A 19669-nucleotide genomic window follows, 5' to 3' on the forward strand; every position below is an offset into this window, starting at 1 on the left:
TGCTGCCTTCGGCTCAGGTCATGATCTCAGGGTCCTGGGATCGAGCCCCGTGTCAGGCTCTCTGCTCAGCAGGGAGCCTGCTTCCCTCTCTCTCTCTCTCTGCCTGCCTCTCTGCCTACTTGTGATCTCTGTCAAATGGATAAATAAAATCTTAAAAAAAAAAAAAAATAAATAAAATAAAATAAAAAGAAGGACAGGGAGAAAGGCTTTGGGAACAGAATGAACTAAACCAAGCTGCAGATGTGCTACGATTAGGTGAAGTGCTTACTGTGACTCAGCCCTGGTGTGTTGCAGAGAAAACTCTGGAAAGAACTACAAAGTCTTTAGCAGGCTTCAACTTGAAGCTTATTTTCCCTGATTTGGCACATCCTAAGTAAATATTAACGCTGTCGTGCAGCTTAACAGGATGCCGCTGAAACTGCGTGCAGAACCTGGGACACACGCGGTACTGAGCATCGCCACAGAGAACACTGGAATCAGAGAGACACAGAGCAAGGCTCTAACCCCAACCCTGGTTTCGAATTAGTGTGAGCCTGTGTTCCTGAGCACCCCCGTCAATGCTTCACAGCTAACAGAACCATGGGCCTGCGACACCGGCTTCTCCAAGTCAGCAGCTCCGAAAGCACCCGTGAGAAAACCGAGGGAAACAACAGCATGAAAACGGAAGCTCCAAGGGTTTCCAACGAGAGACGGAAGAGACACATCACCGGATCCCACTAAATGAACAAAATGGATGTTTTCAACAAAGGGAAAATCTCGTCACTGCAGGAACAATGTGGAATACATGAAGACGGATGGCACGTTAGCACCAAGCTGTCAGTGGACTTGAAACAGAGCTGCCTGACCAGAAGACAGCCAAGGATCCTCTCCGGTTTTTGACCTCAGGGGGAAAAAAAATCTGTCAGTACCAAATCTCAGGCACCTGCTCAATGGCCAAGGGCTGTAACGGTCACCACCATTCCTGCACTGTATTAAGCCAAAGTACACTAGCACTTGTGTCCAGTGTGGCGCTGGGGACACAATGCTAATATGACGCTTCCCCTGCCCTCGAGCAGCTGACAGACCTGTAAGGACACACACCAGTGGGCTGCCCGCTGTGCCAGGGAGCTGACAGAGCTCAGAGGGGCACCTCACACCAGCTGCAGCCACAGTCCTGAGAACCAGAGGCTCCGCACACTGAAAGGTTGAACAGATCCCATATGTCAGCCTCAGAACCACGCGCAGATGGAGAGCCGTCCAGATGGCTAGCTCCTTCTCAGAAAGCCTCTCACATTTAAGGTGAGATGATCCCAGAGTCTCCAAATGGCTCAGGCCCCTAGAAAGTATCCCGCAGGCAGTGAAAGCCGGCATCAGTTCTGAGCGGCACTCTTACCTGTGGCTTCGATGTACTCAATACACCGCTCAATAAAAACAGGGATGGGCTTCTCTGGAGTCACGACAGTTGTCAAGGGCACCCCAAAGTAGTTACTCTCCCAGGTTGCCTTTGTGATGGATGGCCGGGGTTTGGGCTTTGGTTTCTGTATAGGAAAGAGAAAAGAAAGCACAAAATCAGAGTGAGTATCAACTCAACAGATCAAACATTGGTAAGGCTTCTAGAAGGGAACTCACGGTGGTATGGAAACTGCTGGAAAGACTCTGAACAGGATAGAGACCCACTCGTTCTTCTCACTAATTTTGTAATTTCTAGCCTCCGAATATCACACAAGATGCCAGCAAGCTGACACACAGTCACACCTCTGGTGTGAGACTGCATTATCAAAACAAAGGTGTTTATAAGAAGCAGGCCATGTTTAGTTAATAACAATGAGATGACTATCCATATCCTTTATCAGGGGTGCCCTGGAGTAAACAGGAAGTTTTCCAAACATCCCACATGGATAATGAATGTTATATACTCAAAGATGGCTAAAATCTTTAAAAAGATAAAAGACAGAAATGAGAATGAGTAATTTCCTCATTCCAGAAAAGAGAGCATGCATTCAGCTGGAGCTGAAAGCTGCAAGGGAGACCCTCCTTTGCTACACTGACCTGGGTTAATCCTCAGCCGTTTAGGAATGAGGGAAGGGTAAAACCAACTAATCAAACAGGACAAAGAAAAGAATACTTTGTCCCTTGCCCAGCAGGTCCCTTCCTACTACGATTTGAGGGCTCACTAGGTGCCAAGCAAGTCCCAAATACTACTTCTTTTAAACCTCAGGACATTACACTTTACTGAGAAAAATGTCCCACACACCTGCCCAAATGACACAACTAGTAAGTGCCAGTGCTGGGAGTCAAAACCAGGAGGGTTTGTCTCCAAAGCTCATGCTCATAAACACTACTGAGATACTCTTCCCAAACTGATCAATCCTTTTATTTTGAAGCTCACATGAGGAAAAAATGCTCTAAACAAATGGTCAATTTCCTAAAAGCCACAGAAATAAACCTGAAATTTTGGCCTTTCGGTAAAATAGCTAGGTGAGCATCTTTCGGTAAAATATGTGAGGAGGAGGGTAACCAAAGAGGATCAAGGTAAATGGACTCAGGTGAAGCTCCAGCAATACAGTTTCATCTCCAAGTTAATGAGACCAAATTAGAAGAGCAGGTATAGGGGCATCTGGGTGGCTCAGTCAGTTGAGCACCTGCCTTCTGCTCAGGTCATGATCCCAGGGTCCTCAGCTACTCCCCTTGCCGCCCCCCACCTGCTTGTGCTCTCTCTTGCACACACTCTCTCTCATATAAATAAATAACATTTTAAAAAAAGATTTTATTTATTTATTTGACAGAGAGACACAGTGAGAGAGGGAACACAAGCAGGGGCAGTGGCAGAGGGAGAAGCAGGGCTCCCTCAAAGCAGGAAGCCCAAGGCAGTGCTTGATCCAGAATCCTGGGATCACAACCAGAGCCGAAGGCAGATGCTTAATGACTGAGCCACCCAGGTGCCCCCAATAAATAAAATCTTAAAAAAAAAAAAAAAGAAAAAGAGCAGATTTAACGAATGTATACAACCTATATAATTTAAAAGCATTTAGGGGTGGGGCTCCTGAGTGGCTCAGTCAGTTGGGCATCCGACTCTTGACTTCAGCTTGGGCTGTGATCCTGGGGCTGTGGGATCGAGCCCCACCGCAGGCTTTTCCCTCAGAAGGGAGTCTGCTCCCCCCCCCCACTCCTCCCCTGCACTCTCTCGCAAATAAGTAAATTTTTAAAAAAGTGTTTAGGGGAGGGGCGCCTGGGTGGCTCAGTGGGTTAAGCCTCTGCCTTCGCCTCAGGTCATGATCCCAGGGTCCTGGGATTGAGTCCCGCATCGGGAATCTCTGCTCAGCAGGGAGCCTGCTTCCTCCTCTCTCTCTGCCTACTTGTGATCTCTGTCAAATGAAAAAATAAAAATAAAAAATAAAAAATAAAAAAAGTGTTTAGGGGATCTTTGTATAAAATCCACTAAAGGGGACATCCACCTAGCTGACCTGACCACCCTAGGTCAGCTGACCCTGACCACCCTAGGTCAGGGTCAACCATTTCTCTTTCCTTATCCTGCCCATCCTCATTCCTTCTGGTACCTCTATTTATATTGGGAACAAATCACTTCCTGTTTAGTCTGAGATTCTTTGAGGACTTCCTGTGCAAACAAGTGGCAAAAAAAAGAACAGTGAGAATAAAATGTGCACGAAAGAAGGAACAAGCCCTTGTGGGCTGGGGTCGGGCATTATCTGTAAGGAACACCCAAAGGCAAAGACAATCCAGTCTTCACAGAGCTGGCTAACTGATTCAGTCAGGAAGATGAGTGCAATGGAAATGGATCCTAGAGTACCAGAGAACCATGCCCTCCACAAGGCCTACCCCTGCCCCTGTCCCACTCCCCATGAAATCAGCCACACAGTCTCTCAGGTTGCAGGGAGTGACTGCCGCTATCTCTAGGCTCTGACCCAGACTTTTCACCAAAGTAGTAAGGAAAAGCAAATCGATGATTTATGATGTATCTTTACATGAGATAATTTAACCAATCCAGACTCTCTAGACTCGGGCATCTTCTACTTAGAAGAAGTACAAGAGAAAGAATTTAAGGGTTGACATCTTAACAGACCTGGGTTTGAATCCTGAGAGACAAGTCCTGTGACTCTGGGCAAGTGACTTTGCATTTCAGGGACAGCACCTCCTCACAGAGGGGTCTGAGGGTGAAATGTGTGGGACCTGGCTCAGGGCCTAGCAGACAGTAGTCATAATTTGAGGAAAGAGAGGGGGGACTGCTTCTGTTATCACACACTGTCGCAACTGGCTAACCATGAGTCAAGCTATGGTCTCCCTTAAAAATGCCATACAGTTTAAATTATTAGCTCTAGAATCTGAATATACAAGGAAGCCCGTCTGGATTCCAGCGACATTCTTTTTATCAATCTCAATCCTGCAGAATTCGCCTGTCAAAACTAACACAACAGCAGCACCATGCTTCAGTAAAACTGATGCTTCCAAATAAACTGTTAAGGGATTTAAAAACGGAACTTTAAGAGAAGCTGCAAGGAAGCAGCTTTTCTAATCACCATTAAGGTCTTCTAACCAGAGTTCTAGTAAACAGATAATAAATTTTGATCTTGTACTTCCTCTACCTTCTCAATACTACGACAAGATGAGGTGTGTTCTAACAATCTAAGTTAGCTAGAAAATTTACCCTCCATCAACTGAGTACTACGTGCCGGACCCCTGCTTACGTTCTTTAGGTTTCATTCCAGAGTCAAAACAGATCTGTACGTGTGGGTTTTAAGAACCCCATTTTACAGATGAAGAGGCTGAGTCCTAAAAAAAATTCAGTTACTTGCCCAAGTCAGTTCTGACTCCAAAACCTGTGTTCTGAGTCACTATGATCTGCTGCCTTCCTCTGAAAGTTCCCAGGAGAGGCAGAATGAGTAAATGGATAAAGAAATAAATGATTATGAGTACACTGACAACCTGGAGAATTTCTAGGGTAATAAAGACCCCCCTCACATAAAATCCCAGGGATCTTTAAGCTGGAAAAGGAAAGAAGAGAGACCTATGCAGTTATTTCAAATAGCTACAGAACTATCCACTGAAAGAAATCATTTTATATGGTCCCAAAGGGTTATGTTGGGAGAGATAAGAGGAGAACACAGATAGGCAATTTCGGCCAATATAAAGAGAAATTAAAAAAAAAAAAAAAATCCCCAGCTGTTTAAAAAGGGACTGCTCTGTAAATACTCAAAGCAGAAACCGAATTACCTGCTACACCCGTTGTCAAGGAGATCCTGCCATGGAAGTCCACATTGGACAACTGCCCTTATCCCCCTCACTCCAGAGAATCCAAGATCTAGTTCAGTGCCTTTATTTATTCAGCGTACAAAATGCGGGAACGGAGAGTGAGCTGTCGCAACAGCACCAACTCACCTTGCTAAAGGACATGGATTCTCTCATATTTAAACTGTGATTTACCAAATGTCCAAACACCTTCGAGAAGTAACTGAGGGCTCTGCAGGGTGTCACAAAATTTGAATGGGAATTCTTGCATAACTAGTTCTAAACCTTTCCAGTAAGGAAATCAGACGTCGTGGCGCACATGAAGAGGTGGGCCAGATTGCTGATGTAACAAACAACACATCAGGCACCTGAAGGGTTACTGGGCACATGTCAGATGGAAACGCCACTCTTTTGAGTGGCCTGCCAGCTGTCTCAGTCCCCGGTCAGACATGGGTCGCTCATTATGGAGTCCCTGGGGCACTCAGAACAGCAGGCCCCTGGAGAGGAGAAAGTAATACCATCCTAATATCAATCTTCTTTTGAGGGCACTCACATAGCAGGCTGAATGGAAAAAGGCATCTAGCCAGAGGAAAGCAAACCCTGAGAATAACTGACACATCTGCAGTTCTCAGTTGAGTCTTACTGGGTCGGAAACGGAAACTGGTGATTAACTAGGAGTGGCCCCGTGTAGGACACTGCTAGGTACTCTGCACAATTATCTGAAACCTCACCACCATCTTCTAGGTAAGGGTTATCAGCACCATTTTATCGGCAAGAAAATGGGCTCAGAGAGATTCACACCCAGCGCTGAGAGCCCGGACCCAGGACTAGTGATCTATGAACACCAAAGCCCCTCTCTGCCCTACCAGAACTCCATGATGGGATGCCATGACCAAAACAAAGCGCTGGCTCAGTCTGAGCCACCTTCATCTGTCCGTTGGGATAGATACATTTTTTGAATGAGTGACAAAATCCATTGTTCTTTACTTCAATTTCCTCAAAAACATGCCTGATTCTTAGGCTTATAATACCCAGGTGGCAAAGGAAACAAAGAAATGAACCAATCGTTTACACCAGTTTGGCACTGCAAAGAAACAGTGACGAACTTGCCGCTTCTGAAACAAGGAAAGAGCATCAAGGGAAACTCCCAACTTTGTCGGACTCGGAAAACATCTGTCACCTGCTTGTGGGGTGGCAAGCCCACTCCATGGCCCCTCTGAGTCCACAGAGGCAAGAAAAAGGTTAGGAAGCCAGCCAAAGAATGAGAAGCTTCCATCGGGCTGCAAGATGACTGGGTTCCAGGGCCTGACATGCAGAAGGCACTCCTGAATGAAAACAAGTTTCCAATAATGCACAGCGCCAATATTTCTTTATATATTTTTTTAACTTCAGCTGAGATGAGGACGATCTGTGTGTGTACAAAGGCTTTTTCTTCTCCTAACATAGTGTTTGTTGCCCTCCTGAAGACATGAGAAGGTGAGGCTCAGAAGGTCTTATTCATAGCGACAGTACACCCCAGACTCCCTTTAAGGAAAAAAAAAAACAGCGAGGTGATCGATTCCCTACATCACTGTGTGGACACTAAATAAAGGACAGTCATTTATGTACACATACAACTATGTTCCTGCTGGAGTCAGTTCCCAGAGAGCAAGGATCTTAGCATTTCTCTTTTTAAATGAATTATGCCCGAGGTCACACAGCAAACTAGCAGAAGAGCTAATACTGCAACCAAAGTCCTCTCTCACTCTCAACCAATTTATAATCCAATCAGTAAGAGATGAGATACATCCCTAGCAAATGAAGCCGATCTAGGTATCAGATGAGTTAACAACTGAGCCACAAAGATAAAGAGAGTCTCCCAAGACTTCCAGTGGGGAGGTCAGCCATTCTTTCTGGATAAAGAACATTCTTTCTTCCGTGGGAATAGCAGGTAGTTATTTAGTGACCCTAAGCTGACAACCTCAAATACTCTCCTGGTCTCTATAAAATACCTTCAATACATATAAAATTACTGATCTAGACTTCAGAGTCCGAAAATATGATCACTACAGTTGTACCACCTAGCACAGTCTTTTAAATGCTTGGTAACCCATCTAATGAAGGAAATAAAAAACAGAAAAGAACACAAGCTCTTGGAGTCTTCTTCTTTTTTTTTTTTTTTTAAGGACAAATGTCAGGGACCTGGGTGGCTCGGTTGGTTAGGTGTCTGCTTTCAAATCAGGTCATGATCCCAGGGTCCTGGGGCTGAGTCCCGCATCAGGCTCCCTGCTCAGTAGGGAGTCTGCTTCTCCCTTTACCCTTTACCCCTGCTCGTGTTCTCTCTCAAATAAATAAATAAAATCTTTTTTTTTTTTTTTAAGATTTTATTTTTTTATGACAGAGATAGCAAGAGAGGAAACACAAGCATGAGGAAGCTGGAGAGAGAGAAGCAGGCTCCCTGCTGAGCAGGGAGCCCAATGCCCGGGGTCAATCCCAGGATCCCGGGATCACAACCTGAGCGGAAGGCAGATGCTTAACAACTGAGCCACCCAAGCACCCCAATAAAATCTTTAATAAAGGACGAATGCCATATGCTGAATGTAGTCTGGAACAGGGACGGTGTCCTCTAAATGAGGACAATTTTCCCTCTCTAGAGTGATTTTTAGCAAAGCCCGAGAGAGACACAAACACACACACACACATACAGGCACGCCCGCAGTTTGCCAAGTTGTGTAGTGGGAGACCCTGGACTAAACCTAAGTGGTAGGAGTCAGAAAAACCAAAAGATTCCATACACTACATTACTACAGGTTCCCCACAAAGCACCTTCTTGCATTCTATATTCAACATTCCAGCTTTCTGATTAGCAACAATTCTCTCATAATTTCCAATAGATCTTCAAAAGAACCTTTTCAAATCAAGTTTCTCACTCGTGCCCTAAATGTATGCTTGGTTAACTGGTGCTCCCCCTTCTGGCTCTGCAAAAAAAAAAAAAAAAAAAAAAAAAAAAAAAAAATCTAAGCCCAAGTTTAAGAGAAAACCTGATGGCGTTCTTATTCTCACTGGCAAAGCTCGTTACGAAAGCACAGATGCTTACTAGACGTGGGCTCCGTCATGCTGGCAGTCAGTATTATGACCCAGTCACGCACTGTCTTGGAGCATCTTTATTTAGGGATAGAAGAGGAAGTAGCACAAAGTCTCAGCCTTCCTAGCATCCTTAATCCTCTGCCATGATGGAAGAAGAAAGACATGTCATCCCCTCACAGGCCCCAAATAAAGTGAGACCACAGCTTTTTTGCTCTAGAAAGGTGTGAAGCCTGGCAAATCTGGGTCACTCCCTGCCGCTGTCTCAGACTGAATAGCCAGTGCGACAGGGGCTAACTAGAAAGGAGGGCCCACCAGTTCTAGGAAAGTTTTTTACACACATCCTGCCTGATCCAACACGTACTGGATTTGGACTTCTCAGAGTTCCATGTCAGTTTTTACCTGCTTGCCTCCTCTCAAATACTGAATCAAATGCATTCAGAAGACCTTTTTCAATGGAAGCAGAAGTGATTCTTCACTGCAGCTGAAATACTCTGCGTTCCTACCAAGATATTTCAGTATCACTAGGTGGTGGACAAGAACAAGTTGGTTCAGTGATGATCAGAGCAATTCTCTGCTCTTTGAAAAATAGATTTGGGTTGCCTATTGTAGTTTTTTTTTTAAGAACAGGTGTGCTGTAAACTAAGGCCCATAGTTAAATACAGTCTATTTTTGTCACCAAAAACACACTACAGCAGCTCTTCAGGCTTAAAATAAACCAAGAAAATGCGTGACACCAGTTCAAAACAATTTCTCAAAGTTCCAGAGGCTATTTCAGTGTCTCCAAGCCTTTTTTGTCCTCTAGTCAACTAGACTCTGAAGCCAGAAACAAACAGCACCAGGCCTTTCTTAGGGGGTAGTGTGGGGAAATGGATTTTTTTCAGATAATAATCACAGTCCTCTGAAATGAAAAATTAACTAGACTGATTGGTCCAAATGTGTGCCTGGCTATTACATACTACCGTCTTCCTTGCAGGCCAGACTCTCAGAGCCCTCTGAAAGTGGAAGTCAGAAGAGCGGCTTCAAAAATCTCCACTCCTCCATCTAGTAACTACACTAATGTGGGTGGTGGCAACGGACAATGCTGGGTACCAGGCCCGGCTCACAGTAAGCACGCAGTACACTGAGGGAAGTGTAAGACCCTCCCCATGGTATTTGCAGCCCTCGCTCTCTACAGTAGCTTCTCTAGGTTTCTTTCAAGTGTTCCCCCTACCTGGGCTCCAAGTTCCATACTGTTTTCTCAACAGCTCTCCCTACGAAACCACCATCTTCACTGCCTTTGTCCTCCTCACCCCGTATGTCTCAGTTCAGATACTGGTTCTGTGAGGACTTTTCCCAGCTACCCTGGTGAGGTTAAAAACCCCTCACTCTACAAGGCCTTAGTACCCTGCACCTCCGATCTAGCAATATCCAAAATGCATGTCAACACATGTTTAAAACCCATCATTCCTTTGACGGTACACCGGATGGACACAACCACCACACACACAGTGCTCAGCACAAAGCCAGGTGCACAGGTGCTCAAGAAACCATGTGCACTAAATGCTCCTTTCCAAAACTGAATAGATGAGCATATGTTTGGGGGGCAAAAGTATTTCTTTTAAAAGATAACAATTCTTTCAGGAATCAGAAAATCCAAGGTCAAGTAGGCACCCCCACCCCATTTGTAAGACCATGGCATTTATTTGGCCTTACAGCTCACTGAGTAGGACCAGCCCCTTCCGAAGCACACACTGAGAGTCTTTCCTGAGCAGGTTACAAAGAGCTCATATTTCATACCATTCAGTTTGTCAAAAATGCAACATCCCTCCCTGGGGAGCTAGCAGTCCAATTCCCCAGCTGGTTTTTATTCACACTAGAAACTTTAACTCCGTTCTCGGCCTCACAAAATGAGAGCTGTGTCCACACAAAGCTACAACAACCAGACGATTCACTGAATCCAATGAAATAAGCCAATTCACTGGGGGGGGTAGGGGGGAGACACAAACTGTCAAACTGGTTACTTGGTGCCTTATAGACCAAACAATGCGTGATTGAATTGGTTTGCTTTTCAATAGGTTGTCTTGTCATGTGGTAGCTACAGTGAGTGAAAGATTTTCTTTATCATTCTGTTTTGTCTTTTTTTTTTTTTTAAACACAAAGATAAGAGCACATCAGATAGAAGGGTGAATAGCCAATAAAGTCCTCTCTTTAAATCCGTGGTCAAACACACTAAATTCAGCAACTCGAGCTACCCAAAAGGCACATTTTGTGGAGCAAGATTCCCCAGGCTGTTTTTTTGGTTTTAAAATGAGACCCTGCCGGTCCTGATCTCATCTCTGTAAACGCATGGTACTGAGAGACAGAGACCATGTGCAACACCAACTCTTTCCAGACAAAGCAGCTATTCATGGGCCCCACTGAAGTGCAATCGTAGATTTTCAATTTCATTCAGCTGAGTGCGGAAGGCTCCCACTATGAGGGTGGGTTGCTAAATGGTTCAGCTGGGAAAAGGACCCAGAATGACAGTCAGCTTTACAGTCTGCACTTTCATTAACAGAAATGAAAGCGATTCCCTTACACTCTGACTCCAGTTTTACAGTAAAGAGCTAATCTAGCAGTCAGCCAAGGGAGCCGGGCAATTTCTCTTTCTCCACATCATACTGGTACCCAGAGCATAGCTTTTTGTTGTTGTTGTTGTTAGGGCTGTTGCTAGGTAAGTGCCGAGAAAGCTCAGTAACACACAGGGTTAAAACTTACACAAAAGGGAGGGACAATGCTGGACCCCCAGGCCCTCGGCTAGGCCAGACCTGCACTCTCTTCTTGAAGACAACAGGACCGTTTTTACCTTCAGGCCTTTGCTTCAATCCTACTCACTACTCACCCCTGGAGCTCTCCTTAAACACCAACACCGCCATGCCTACCCCCTGCCCAGGCTGCAGGCCGCTCAGTGTCGCATGTGCATGACCTCACTCCGCTTCTCACAGCTGTCTGAGGAAGGCGCCACAGTGTTCTCCCTTTCTGCCCAAGGGATATGGAGAAGGGAATCCTGTACCCCCAGTCCCAGTGAGGGAGCAGAAAAGTTGGAATTGGACTTTAGCCCCTGCCCCAGAACCCGAGTCCCTAATCACTCCACACACTGCACTCGCTCCTTAACCGCCCTGGCCTGGGCCTGGGATTTCTGCTCTGCCCAACACAGTGCCCCCTGGGCAGATTTTGCTGCCTCAACTGGGAGCTCCGGTCTGGGCAAGAAGGATCTGTGCCATTTCCCCAGTGGTGTCTGGCATGCAGGAGGCACTAAGTGTGCTTTCCATTACCTTCCATTACCAACTGGCTCCCCGCTCACTTCAAATAAATACTGTATTGCTTTGTCATGCCAATAAAAATCAAAGGCCAAATCCCCCACGTAAAGGTTGGCTTGGCATTCTCTGCCCCGTGGTATCTTGCTTTTCCAGTAAAACAAGTGTCAGTCTGCTTTCTTAAGGCAGCAATTTTAATAGGAGGTTCGCCCCAGTGGGAAAGAGAATAAAGGCTCTGCTTATCTGTGCATTAGGATGACAAAGCAGCAACACTCTCTTCAAAGCACTATTTTCCAAGGCAGGAAAAGACAATTTCACCTTTTACTCACACTTTCCAAAGGATACTCCTGAACCGACTTCTGGCACGCTATTGCTCTTGGGCCAGAGGTAGCATTTTTATTTGACTTGAAGAGGTGTGGCCCACATAACTAACAGAAGGGAAGTGGATCATTTCTTGCGTGCTGACCCAGCAACCCGGGGTAAGGAAGTTCTAGGTTAGGAAATGGCTCTTTAAAAACATAGACACCAGCTGCTTTCTGCTGAGCCCACCGTGTGTGCTCTTTAAAGCATGGCTTGTCTGGGAATGTGTCTTAAAAGCATCATCTTCAACAAGTATTAAAAATGTAGCTAGAGGGACGCCTGGGTGGCTCAGTTGGTTGAGCAGCTGCCTTCGGCTCAGGTCATGATCCCAGCATCCTGGAATCGAGTCCTGCGTCGGGCTCCTTGCTCGGTGGGAAGCCTGCTTCTCCCTCTGCCTCTGCCTGCCATTCTGTCTGCCTGTGCTACTCTCCCTCTCTCTGACAAATAAATAAAATCTTAAAAAAAAAAAAAAAATGTAGCTAGAAGCCAGAAAATCAGTTATAATTCAGTGTGCTATTATGCCGCCCTCCTAATTCCCAGGTGCGCAAACACCCCCACAAATTAAGACTATCAGCATTTAGATAAGCTATTCTGGTAACAGTCTTCATCAGGAGTGGAGGAAGAGAAGAAAGTCAAAACGTTCAAAATGTTTGGATTCTGGTATCATTAAACAGGGGAGCTCTGAGGAAATACAGGGGGGAGGTGAGGCTACTTTCTGCCTTCTTAAGTAAGAACTGTTTTCCATGGGTCTACCCACTACTAACCCTCGCAGAACAAAATACTGAAGGCAGGTGAAGGAATCCAAGTGGAAAAACAAAACAATGGGATGGGGCGCCTGAGTGGCTCAGTGGGTTAAGCTGCTGCCTTCGGTTCAGGTCATGATCTCAGGGTCCTGGGATCGAGTCCCGCACGGGGCTCTCTGCTCAGCAGGGAGCCTGCTTCCCTCTCTCTCTCTCTCTGGCTGCCTGTCTACTTGTGATTTCTCTCCGTCAAATTAATAAATAAAATCTTTAAAAAAAAAAAAAAGAAAAAAAAAACAATGGGAAATCAAATGCCTATAATATTTACTAATGTTCAATTCAGAGGGGTAGAGGAACAGAACACAGAATGATACCGCCCTGCCCTCTCTGAAACTACACTGGTAAGAAAATTCTGGAAGCTCCAGCCAACAGTGATTGGGGAGCACCACGGATGCTCTCAGGGAACACAGAGTGAATACATTCTTCTTGGGGGGCCATGGCACCATGTTCCTCCATCTCCTTACTGGTTAAGGAGTAACTTACTCCTCCTTCCTCCTTACTGGTTAAGAGGGCCCTCTTAACCAGTAAAAGTTGGAGAACTAGCCTTCAGGTGATCTTTTACAACAGAACTGTCAAATTCTTAAAACAGCCTGGACTCCAGATCCTTCTGATTTGGTGTGTCTTGTAATAACGCAAGCTTTTGGCAAGCTTTCTTCCAAAGATCACTGACATGTTTTCAGACAAGTCACAGACAAGTCCTCTGCTGTTTCCTGGTCAGGAGAGGATGAAAAGTTTTCAATGCAGAGAAATCATTCTGTGTAACCCAACGCTGGTTGTGGGCTAGCACATAACACGTAGTCCTGTTGTCGGGTCTCACCAAGATATCTTTCTCTGAACAAACAAAGTATTTCCCCCTATTCTTTTTTTTTTTTTTTTAAGATTTTATTTATTTATTTGACAGAGAGAGATCACATGTAGGCAGACAGGCAGGCAGAGAGAGAGAGAGGAGGAAGCAGGCTCCCCGCTGAGCAGGGATCCCGATGCTGGACTCGATCCCAGGACCCTGAGATCATGACCTGAGCCGAAGGCAGCGGCTTAACCCACTGAGCCACCTAGGCGCCCTATTTCCCCCTATTCTAAAAAGGCGGGAGGTGGGGGCACCTGGGTGGCTCGGTGGGTTAAGCTCTGCCTTCAGCTCAGGTCATGATCTCAGGGTCCTGGGATTGAGTCCCACATCAGGCTCTCTGCTCCGCAGGGAGTCTGCTTCCTCCTCTCTCTCTCTCTATGATTGCCTCTCTGCCCACTTGTGATCTCTCTCTGTCAAATAAATAAAATCTTAAAAAGGCGGAAGGGACACCTGGGTGGCTCAGTCGTTAAGCATCTGCCTTCAGCTCAGGTCATGATCCTAGGGTCCTAGGATCGAGTCCCACATTGGGCTCCCTGCTAAGCCAGAAGCCTGCTTCTCCCTCTCCTACCTCCCCTGCTTGTGTTCCCTCTCTTGCTGTCTCTGTCAAAATAAACAAACAAAATCTTTAAAAAAATAAAATAAAAAGGGGGGAAAAAAGAAACAGTTAGGAAATACCTGTTCTGTCTCAAAGCCTAAGCCCAAGGCAACAGGGCACTGTACTCTGTACGCTGTGATTCTACACAAGATAAAGAGGTTTTCTCTGCTGCTGCATTTGGGACTGTTCTCCCTACATCTGACAGCAGGTCTGACACTCATATGTGCGGTTAACTTTCTGCCCGTCCTGCTTTGGTTGGTCCTTTAATATAATCTGAAGCCATCACTGACAGCAGCAGCATCTCACTCAAAGTAACACAGCTGGAGGGCACTCCAATTTTACAAATAGGGGACACGTTTATTATTTTGTGGGTGGGGAGGGTGGACAGGTTGATAACTCACACTGGCAAGATTCTTACTTTTCATTTACTTACCTAAGACCCTTCATTGATTTGTGTGCAAATAAAATCATCATCCAATTTTTCCTAATATAAAATGGCAGCAACCTGGGCCGCCTAGGGGGCTCAAGTCAGTTAAGCGTCTGCTTTCGGCTTGGGTCATGGGTCTCAGGGCCTCAGGCTCTCTGCTCAGCGGTGTGCCTGCTTCCCCCACCCTCTCTCTGCCTGCCTCTCTGCCTACTTGTGATCTCTGTCAAATAAATAAATAAAATCTTAAAAAAAAAAAAAAAGAAAGAAAGAAAAAGAAAAGAAAATGCAGCAACCTTTACAGGTCAGTGAGAGGAAGAAGGAGCTTTTATGAGTCGCATGGGTGAATGTTTACTTAGCAGTTGGAGACTGAAGCTGCAATTTTAGATTCTGGTGTTTGCATAAAGAAAGAACAAGCATGTCGTCACCAGCCTGGCTACTTGTCAGGATACCAGCAAGCTCTACACGACCTGCTCACTTTGGTAATTTCCTAACTACTGTTTTGGACAAAGACAACTCAAACTCAAGCTGTGTGTCTAAGGTCCTCACTACTTGCGAGCTGCTAGGAGTAGCAATCTGAGACACTGCTTATTTCATGCTAAGTCAGGGAGTAAATATACACACAGACCAATTTCTTTTTTACTGGAATAAGCCGTCCTTGAAAAATCATCACCATCATCCGTCAGCATTCACTGAGACACTGTGTGAACCACTGCCGTGACTCATGCTTCAACTGGTGTCTTACCTTAGTGTTCCTCCTCAGACTGCGAAGAATATTCCTCCGCCTTGGATCTTCGTCTGTCTCATAGGGAATGACGGCATTGTCCCCTTTATAACCTTGAGATGCCTGATCCTCCTCTTTCTTCCGGATGGGCCCCAGCTCGTCGTCGCTCCCCACACTGAAGCTCGTCCGGTAATGGGCAAACCTCCCCAGCCGGCTGCATCTCGCCCTATACAGCACAGGCTTGCTCACAACGGAGACCTTACGGCCACGCTCCAGAGAGCTGGTGTCCATTTCACTGTCGGAGCCATTGCCACTGCCGTTGGACTGGGCTTTGTTGATATTCCGAATGGTGATGATTTTGCCTTGGGTGCTGTCATGGGGCACTGAGTATATGTTTTCTTCTTCATTCCTTGGCTTGACCACAGCATCCATGGGTTCAGCGTAATCAGAAGGATCAAACCCATCTGGAGGTAGCCAGGTGCTAGAGGACACAGACTTCCTCTGTCCATCTCTATGGCCTTGGTCTAAATAAGACAGATCCCCCTTTGTGATATCAAAATGCACGGGAGGCTTTGGCTTGACGGGTGGAGGTACTTTGTTGTTCAGTTTACTCTCAAAATTACTCATGATGAAAGACAGCCCATCATTTCCCTCCAATTCCATAGAGAGCTTAGAATGGTCTTTGGACAGAGAGGGCAGTGATGTGTCTTCTCGAAACATGCTATAAGAAGAGGGCTCGATATCCTCTTCCGAATCCTGCAGGTTTGAGTTGCAGAGTGGAGAGCCCGCTCGGGGGGAGTTAAACACCTCTTCCGTGGTGCTACAGGCCTCGGCAGCATTATCGTACATGTGAGTAGCCTCGATTATGTTCTTTTTATCCACCACATCTTTAAAAAATGGGTGGAAGAGATCAAGTTTATGCTGGGGTTGGCTACAGGGGATGCTTGTGAACCTTCCGTCAATTTCTTGAGCAATCTCCTCTCCCTCACTCAGCTGTTCCCGACTTAAGTCATTGTCCAGGACATCTCCAGTGCCATCAGCGAGTGCGACCAGCTGAACGGGGATAATATCCTGCACTTCACAAAGAAAGGCACGTAACATAGCCAAGGAGGCCTTACGTTTGGCTGAATAAAAAACAATGTACCCATGGACCAACCGGCTTTTTCTGATGCTAAATGAGGAATGGTACGAAAGAACAGACAGTTCGATGCGCTTCTTGTGGAGTCCGATTGGTAGTTCAAGTAAAACAGAGTTGTTGCTTCCACAATGGGAAGACTTACAAGTTTGGGACTGAAGGACAGGAAAGAGTATGTCATCTGCACTGAAAGGGTCTCCACACATCAGACACATGACAATTCGCAGATCGACGTCAGCCAGATCTTTGATGCTCGCAGTAGAACTGACCAGGTTTAAGTTACGCTTGGAGTCCAGGAGTCCTTTCAAAACTTGACTGATTTGCTTTTCGTTAATGTTGCGTCCATAACCAATGCCAGCAGAAGCAGGGTCAAGAAAGACACACTGCAGTTTGCTGGCAATCTGCTGACCTTGTTGTATTAAGCTATGCAGGGTCTCTCCACTGGTATCTCCTCTCTTATTAACCAAGATTAGCGTCAGGGGGAGATGGACCAAATGATTATCTCGCCTGCCGAGCGTGGACTCTCTACTCTTCTCTATACTCTCCACCACATAGGACAGCGATTCCTTTGAATTGTAAAGGCAGAGACAGCCATGGGGCTGAAATGTTGGTGTCTGGAAAGAGTTCACAGGAAGTCTGACATTCCCTTCTATCGGCCTCAGGGAAAGCTCATACATTTTACCATCTATCACATACTTGTCATCATTTGTACAGAGAGCTCGAATCTCATTGGCCAACTCACGTGCCAGGCCATCTTTGCCCAAGATAACCAAGTTGATCCTATCAATGTTGGGGTCAGAGAGGGAATTTTTCTGATTCCGGTCAGATGGCCGGATAAACCGAGAACAAATCAAATGCTCGATCTTCGCATCGACACAGGCTGGGCAGCTAGGGCACGTTTCCTTGGTTGGGTGATACACAAAATGAATATGCTTCAGGATAAGGGCATCGCGCTCTGCTTGGAGCTTCTGTAATGCTTTAAATCGCTGTTCCTCCCCCAGAACATCCTGAATGACACCCATCTTCTCCTTGCTGGGCTTAGCATCCAGCTCCAGCTCATAAAACAATTCTGAATATTCCAAAAGCAGCTCCTGAAACTCTTCCTTTGCTTTGTCTATAATTTGCTTTTGGTGTTTGCCATAAATATCCATGTATACAGATTCTTCCAGCCACTGGTAGAAATCTTCATTCATAATAAAACTACGGGCCTCTTCCCAAGGCTTTCCAGGAGTTATGAAGGGAGAGGTCTCCAGGTTTTCTTTAAATGCCCTTCTCATCTCAGCTCTTTTCCTCTCGTTCCGCAGCTTCTCTAAGTGGGCCTCGTACAGCTGCTCGGCAGGGACAGTATCCATCAAGTCAAAGGGAATCCGTTCATTCTCCATGTTGTCAATGTGACTGGTGGCATCCCACGGTGTCTCTTCAAGCACAACAAACCACTTGAGGAATTCTGGCTTGGTCTCCAATAGCTTTTTGGTTTTTATGCAGCTTAGGTGGTCGATTTCATCTAGATTGGGTATAAGAGCTTCAAAAGCTAACGGCAGGGCTGCCAGATATAGCTTTCTCCTGCGCTCAATGTGCTCATGCTTGAGGCGGTGGATGTGCTGGAGAAACAGCTTCTTGGCTTTCTGAGTCCCTTCCAGGTAGACATAGTCCTGGTACTCGGGAGAGGCCTGCATCTTTCGGCTGACGCTCAGCCAGTTCTCATTATGGTTCTTCACAATACGACTCACCAACCACTCATACTTGTCTTTTGCTGTAGCTATCTGCTGACTCTGCTGCTTGAGAGCCTCAAAATAAGGAATGATTTTCGTCTTTCCCCGACTTTTGTCAATGAGTTGCACTAAGGTGCTAAAAGCCAAGTCCACATTTACATTGGATCTTGCAGAGGTCTCCACGACCTGGAGGTTCTTTTTGCTTAAGGCAAAAGTATGTGCATCTCTAATGTACCGCTCAACACCCTCATCACACTTTGTCAGGACCACCACTATGGGCTTTTTTGTTTTTGCAAGCTGATTGTAGAGATTGGATACAAACTTGAGCTGGTCATCAAAGTTCCTATTCATGCCCCTGCTAACGTCAATACCAAGAAGAAAACCATCAATCAGCAGCTTTCCATCTGGCATCTGTTTCTGCTCAAAGTCCTGCTCCAGCCCCAGCTGGTCAGTGCAAAAGTACATGAGTTTTTCAGCTGATGCGAGCTTGGTTGCTGCCGCTCTCTTGATATAGGGCTGCAGGGCCGTGCTTCGATGAGGTTGAAAAGTCTGATCATCGATGAACTCAGTCTGCTCCACAATGTGCATCTTACATTCCACACAATCCTCCAAGGAACGGCTAACTTCTCCCCAGTAGAGAAAGTGGTCATTATTGACCACTCGCCCACCAAAGTCACTGGTGCTGAGGACGGAGGTATGGTCCAAGTGAAACTCATCAGCACTTGGGCGCACAAAGCGGTTGCACAGACAAGACTTCCCAATGCCACACTGGCCCTTCTCCTTCTCAGTCCCAGACAATCCCACCACACTGATGTTGTAGGTGGGAATGCGGACATCTTGCTTTCTTGCCATCATCATCGTCGACACATCCTGCCACAATCAGCCACTTCCAAGATCAGATTAGTGTTTTCCAATGGACCTGATGGCTGCCCCACATTATCAGTGGGGGCCGGCTGCCCATGCAGCAAGACTGTCAGGTCCCATAGTGTTTGTATACCAGTGCGAGGTCAGTTTTCACCACTTCTCATCGCCAAATAGTAAACATTTCTTCCTAGATGGGGGAGACAAAAAGAAAACCCATCAGCACCATAATTATAGAACCCAATTTTAATCACCGACCTACAGCAAAAGCCAGTTTTCTTGTTGAACAGATATGTAGAGTAAACCTGCCAGTAAATCTGCCAGGCCTTATGCTGAGAGAAGATGTAAGAGTACAAGTGACATCTCTGTGCCCTCAGGAGGTACAATACATCTAACAGAGGAAGACATACAGGCAAGCAGGGTGCTGAGTGCTCAAACAAGGGTCTGAGGGCTCCTCCAATAAGTGGCTGATTCAAGGGCTAGAGCAGAGTTGGTACAAGATGAGCCTGGAACATCCTATTATGCAAGAAAGGAAAGAAGTCCTAGAAAAAATGACAGGGCCCCTCACAAAGACACAGGAGCCAGCTAGAAGGTCTCCCACTGGAAAAATCTGGCACAATTTGAGCACAAAAATCATTAAATACAGT

At 46.0% G+C, this 19669-nt stretch overlaps 1 protein-coding gene and 1 long non-coding RNA gene across 2 annotated transcripts in view; one reads left to right on the plus strand and one right to left on the minus strand.

The window, feature by feature from the left end:
* Positions 1 to 19669, minus strand: part of ARHGAP35 (Rho GTPase activating protein 35) — a 125435-nt gene that overhangs the window by 59513 nt on the left and 46253 nt on the right. The window contains exons 2-3 of the mRNA XM_082710557.1: positions 15336 to 19212; positions 1373 to 1517 (exon numbers count right to left, since the gene is read on the minus strand). Coding sequence (XP_082566683.1) covers positions 1373 to 1517; positions 15336 to 19019 — 3829 coding nt within the window. The 5' untranslated portion in view covers positions 19020 to 19212. The remainder of the gene's footprint in view (positions 1 to 1372; positions 1518 to 15335; positions 19213 to 19669) is intronic.
* The window catches only part of LOC309853009, an 83703-nt gene that overhangs the window by 9251 nt on the left and 54783 nt on the right, over positions 1 to 19669 (plus strand). The window lies entirely within an intron of this gene.

This window comes from Mustela nivalis (assembly GCF_964662115.1).
Source record: "Mustela nivalis genome assembly, chromosome: 18".
Classification (NCBI taxonomy): domain Eukaryota; kingdom Metazoa; phylum Chordata; class Mammalia; order Carnivora; family Mustelidae; genus Mustela; species Mustela nivalis.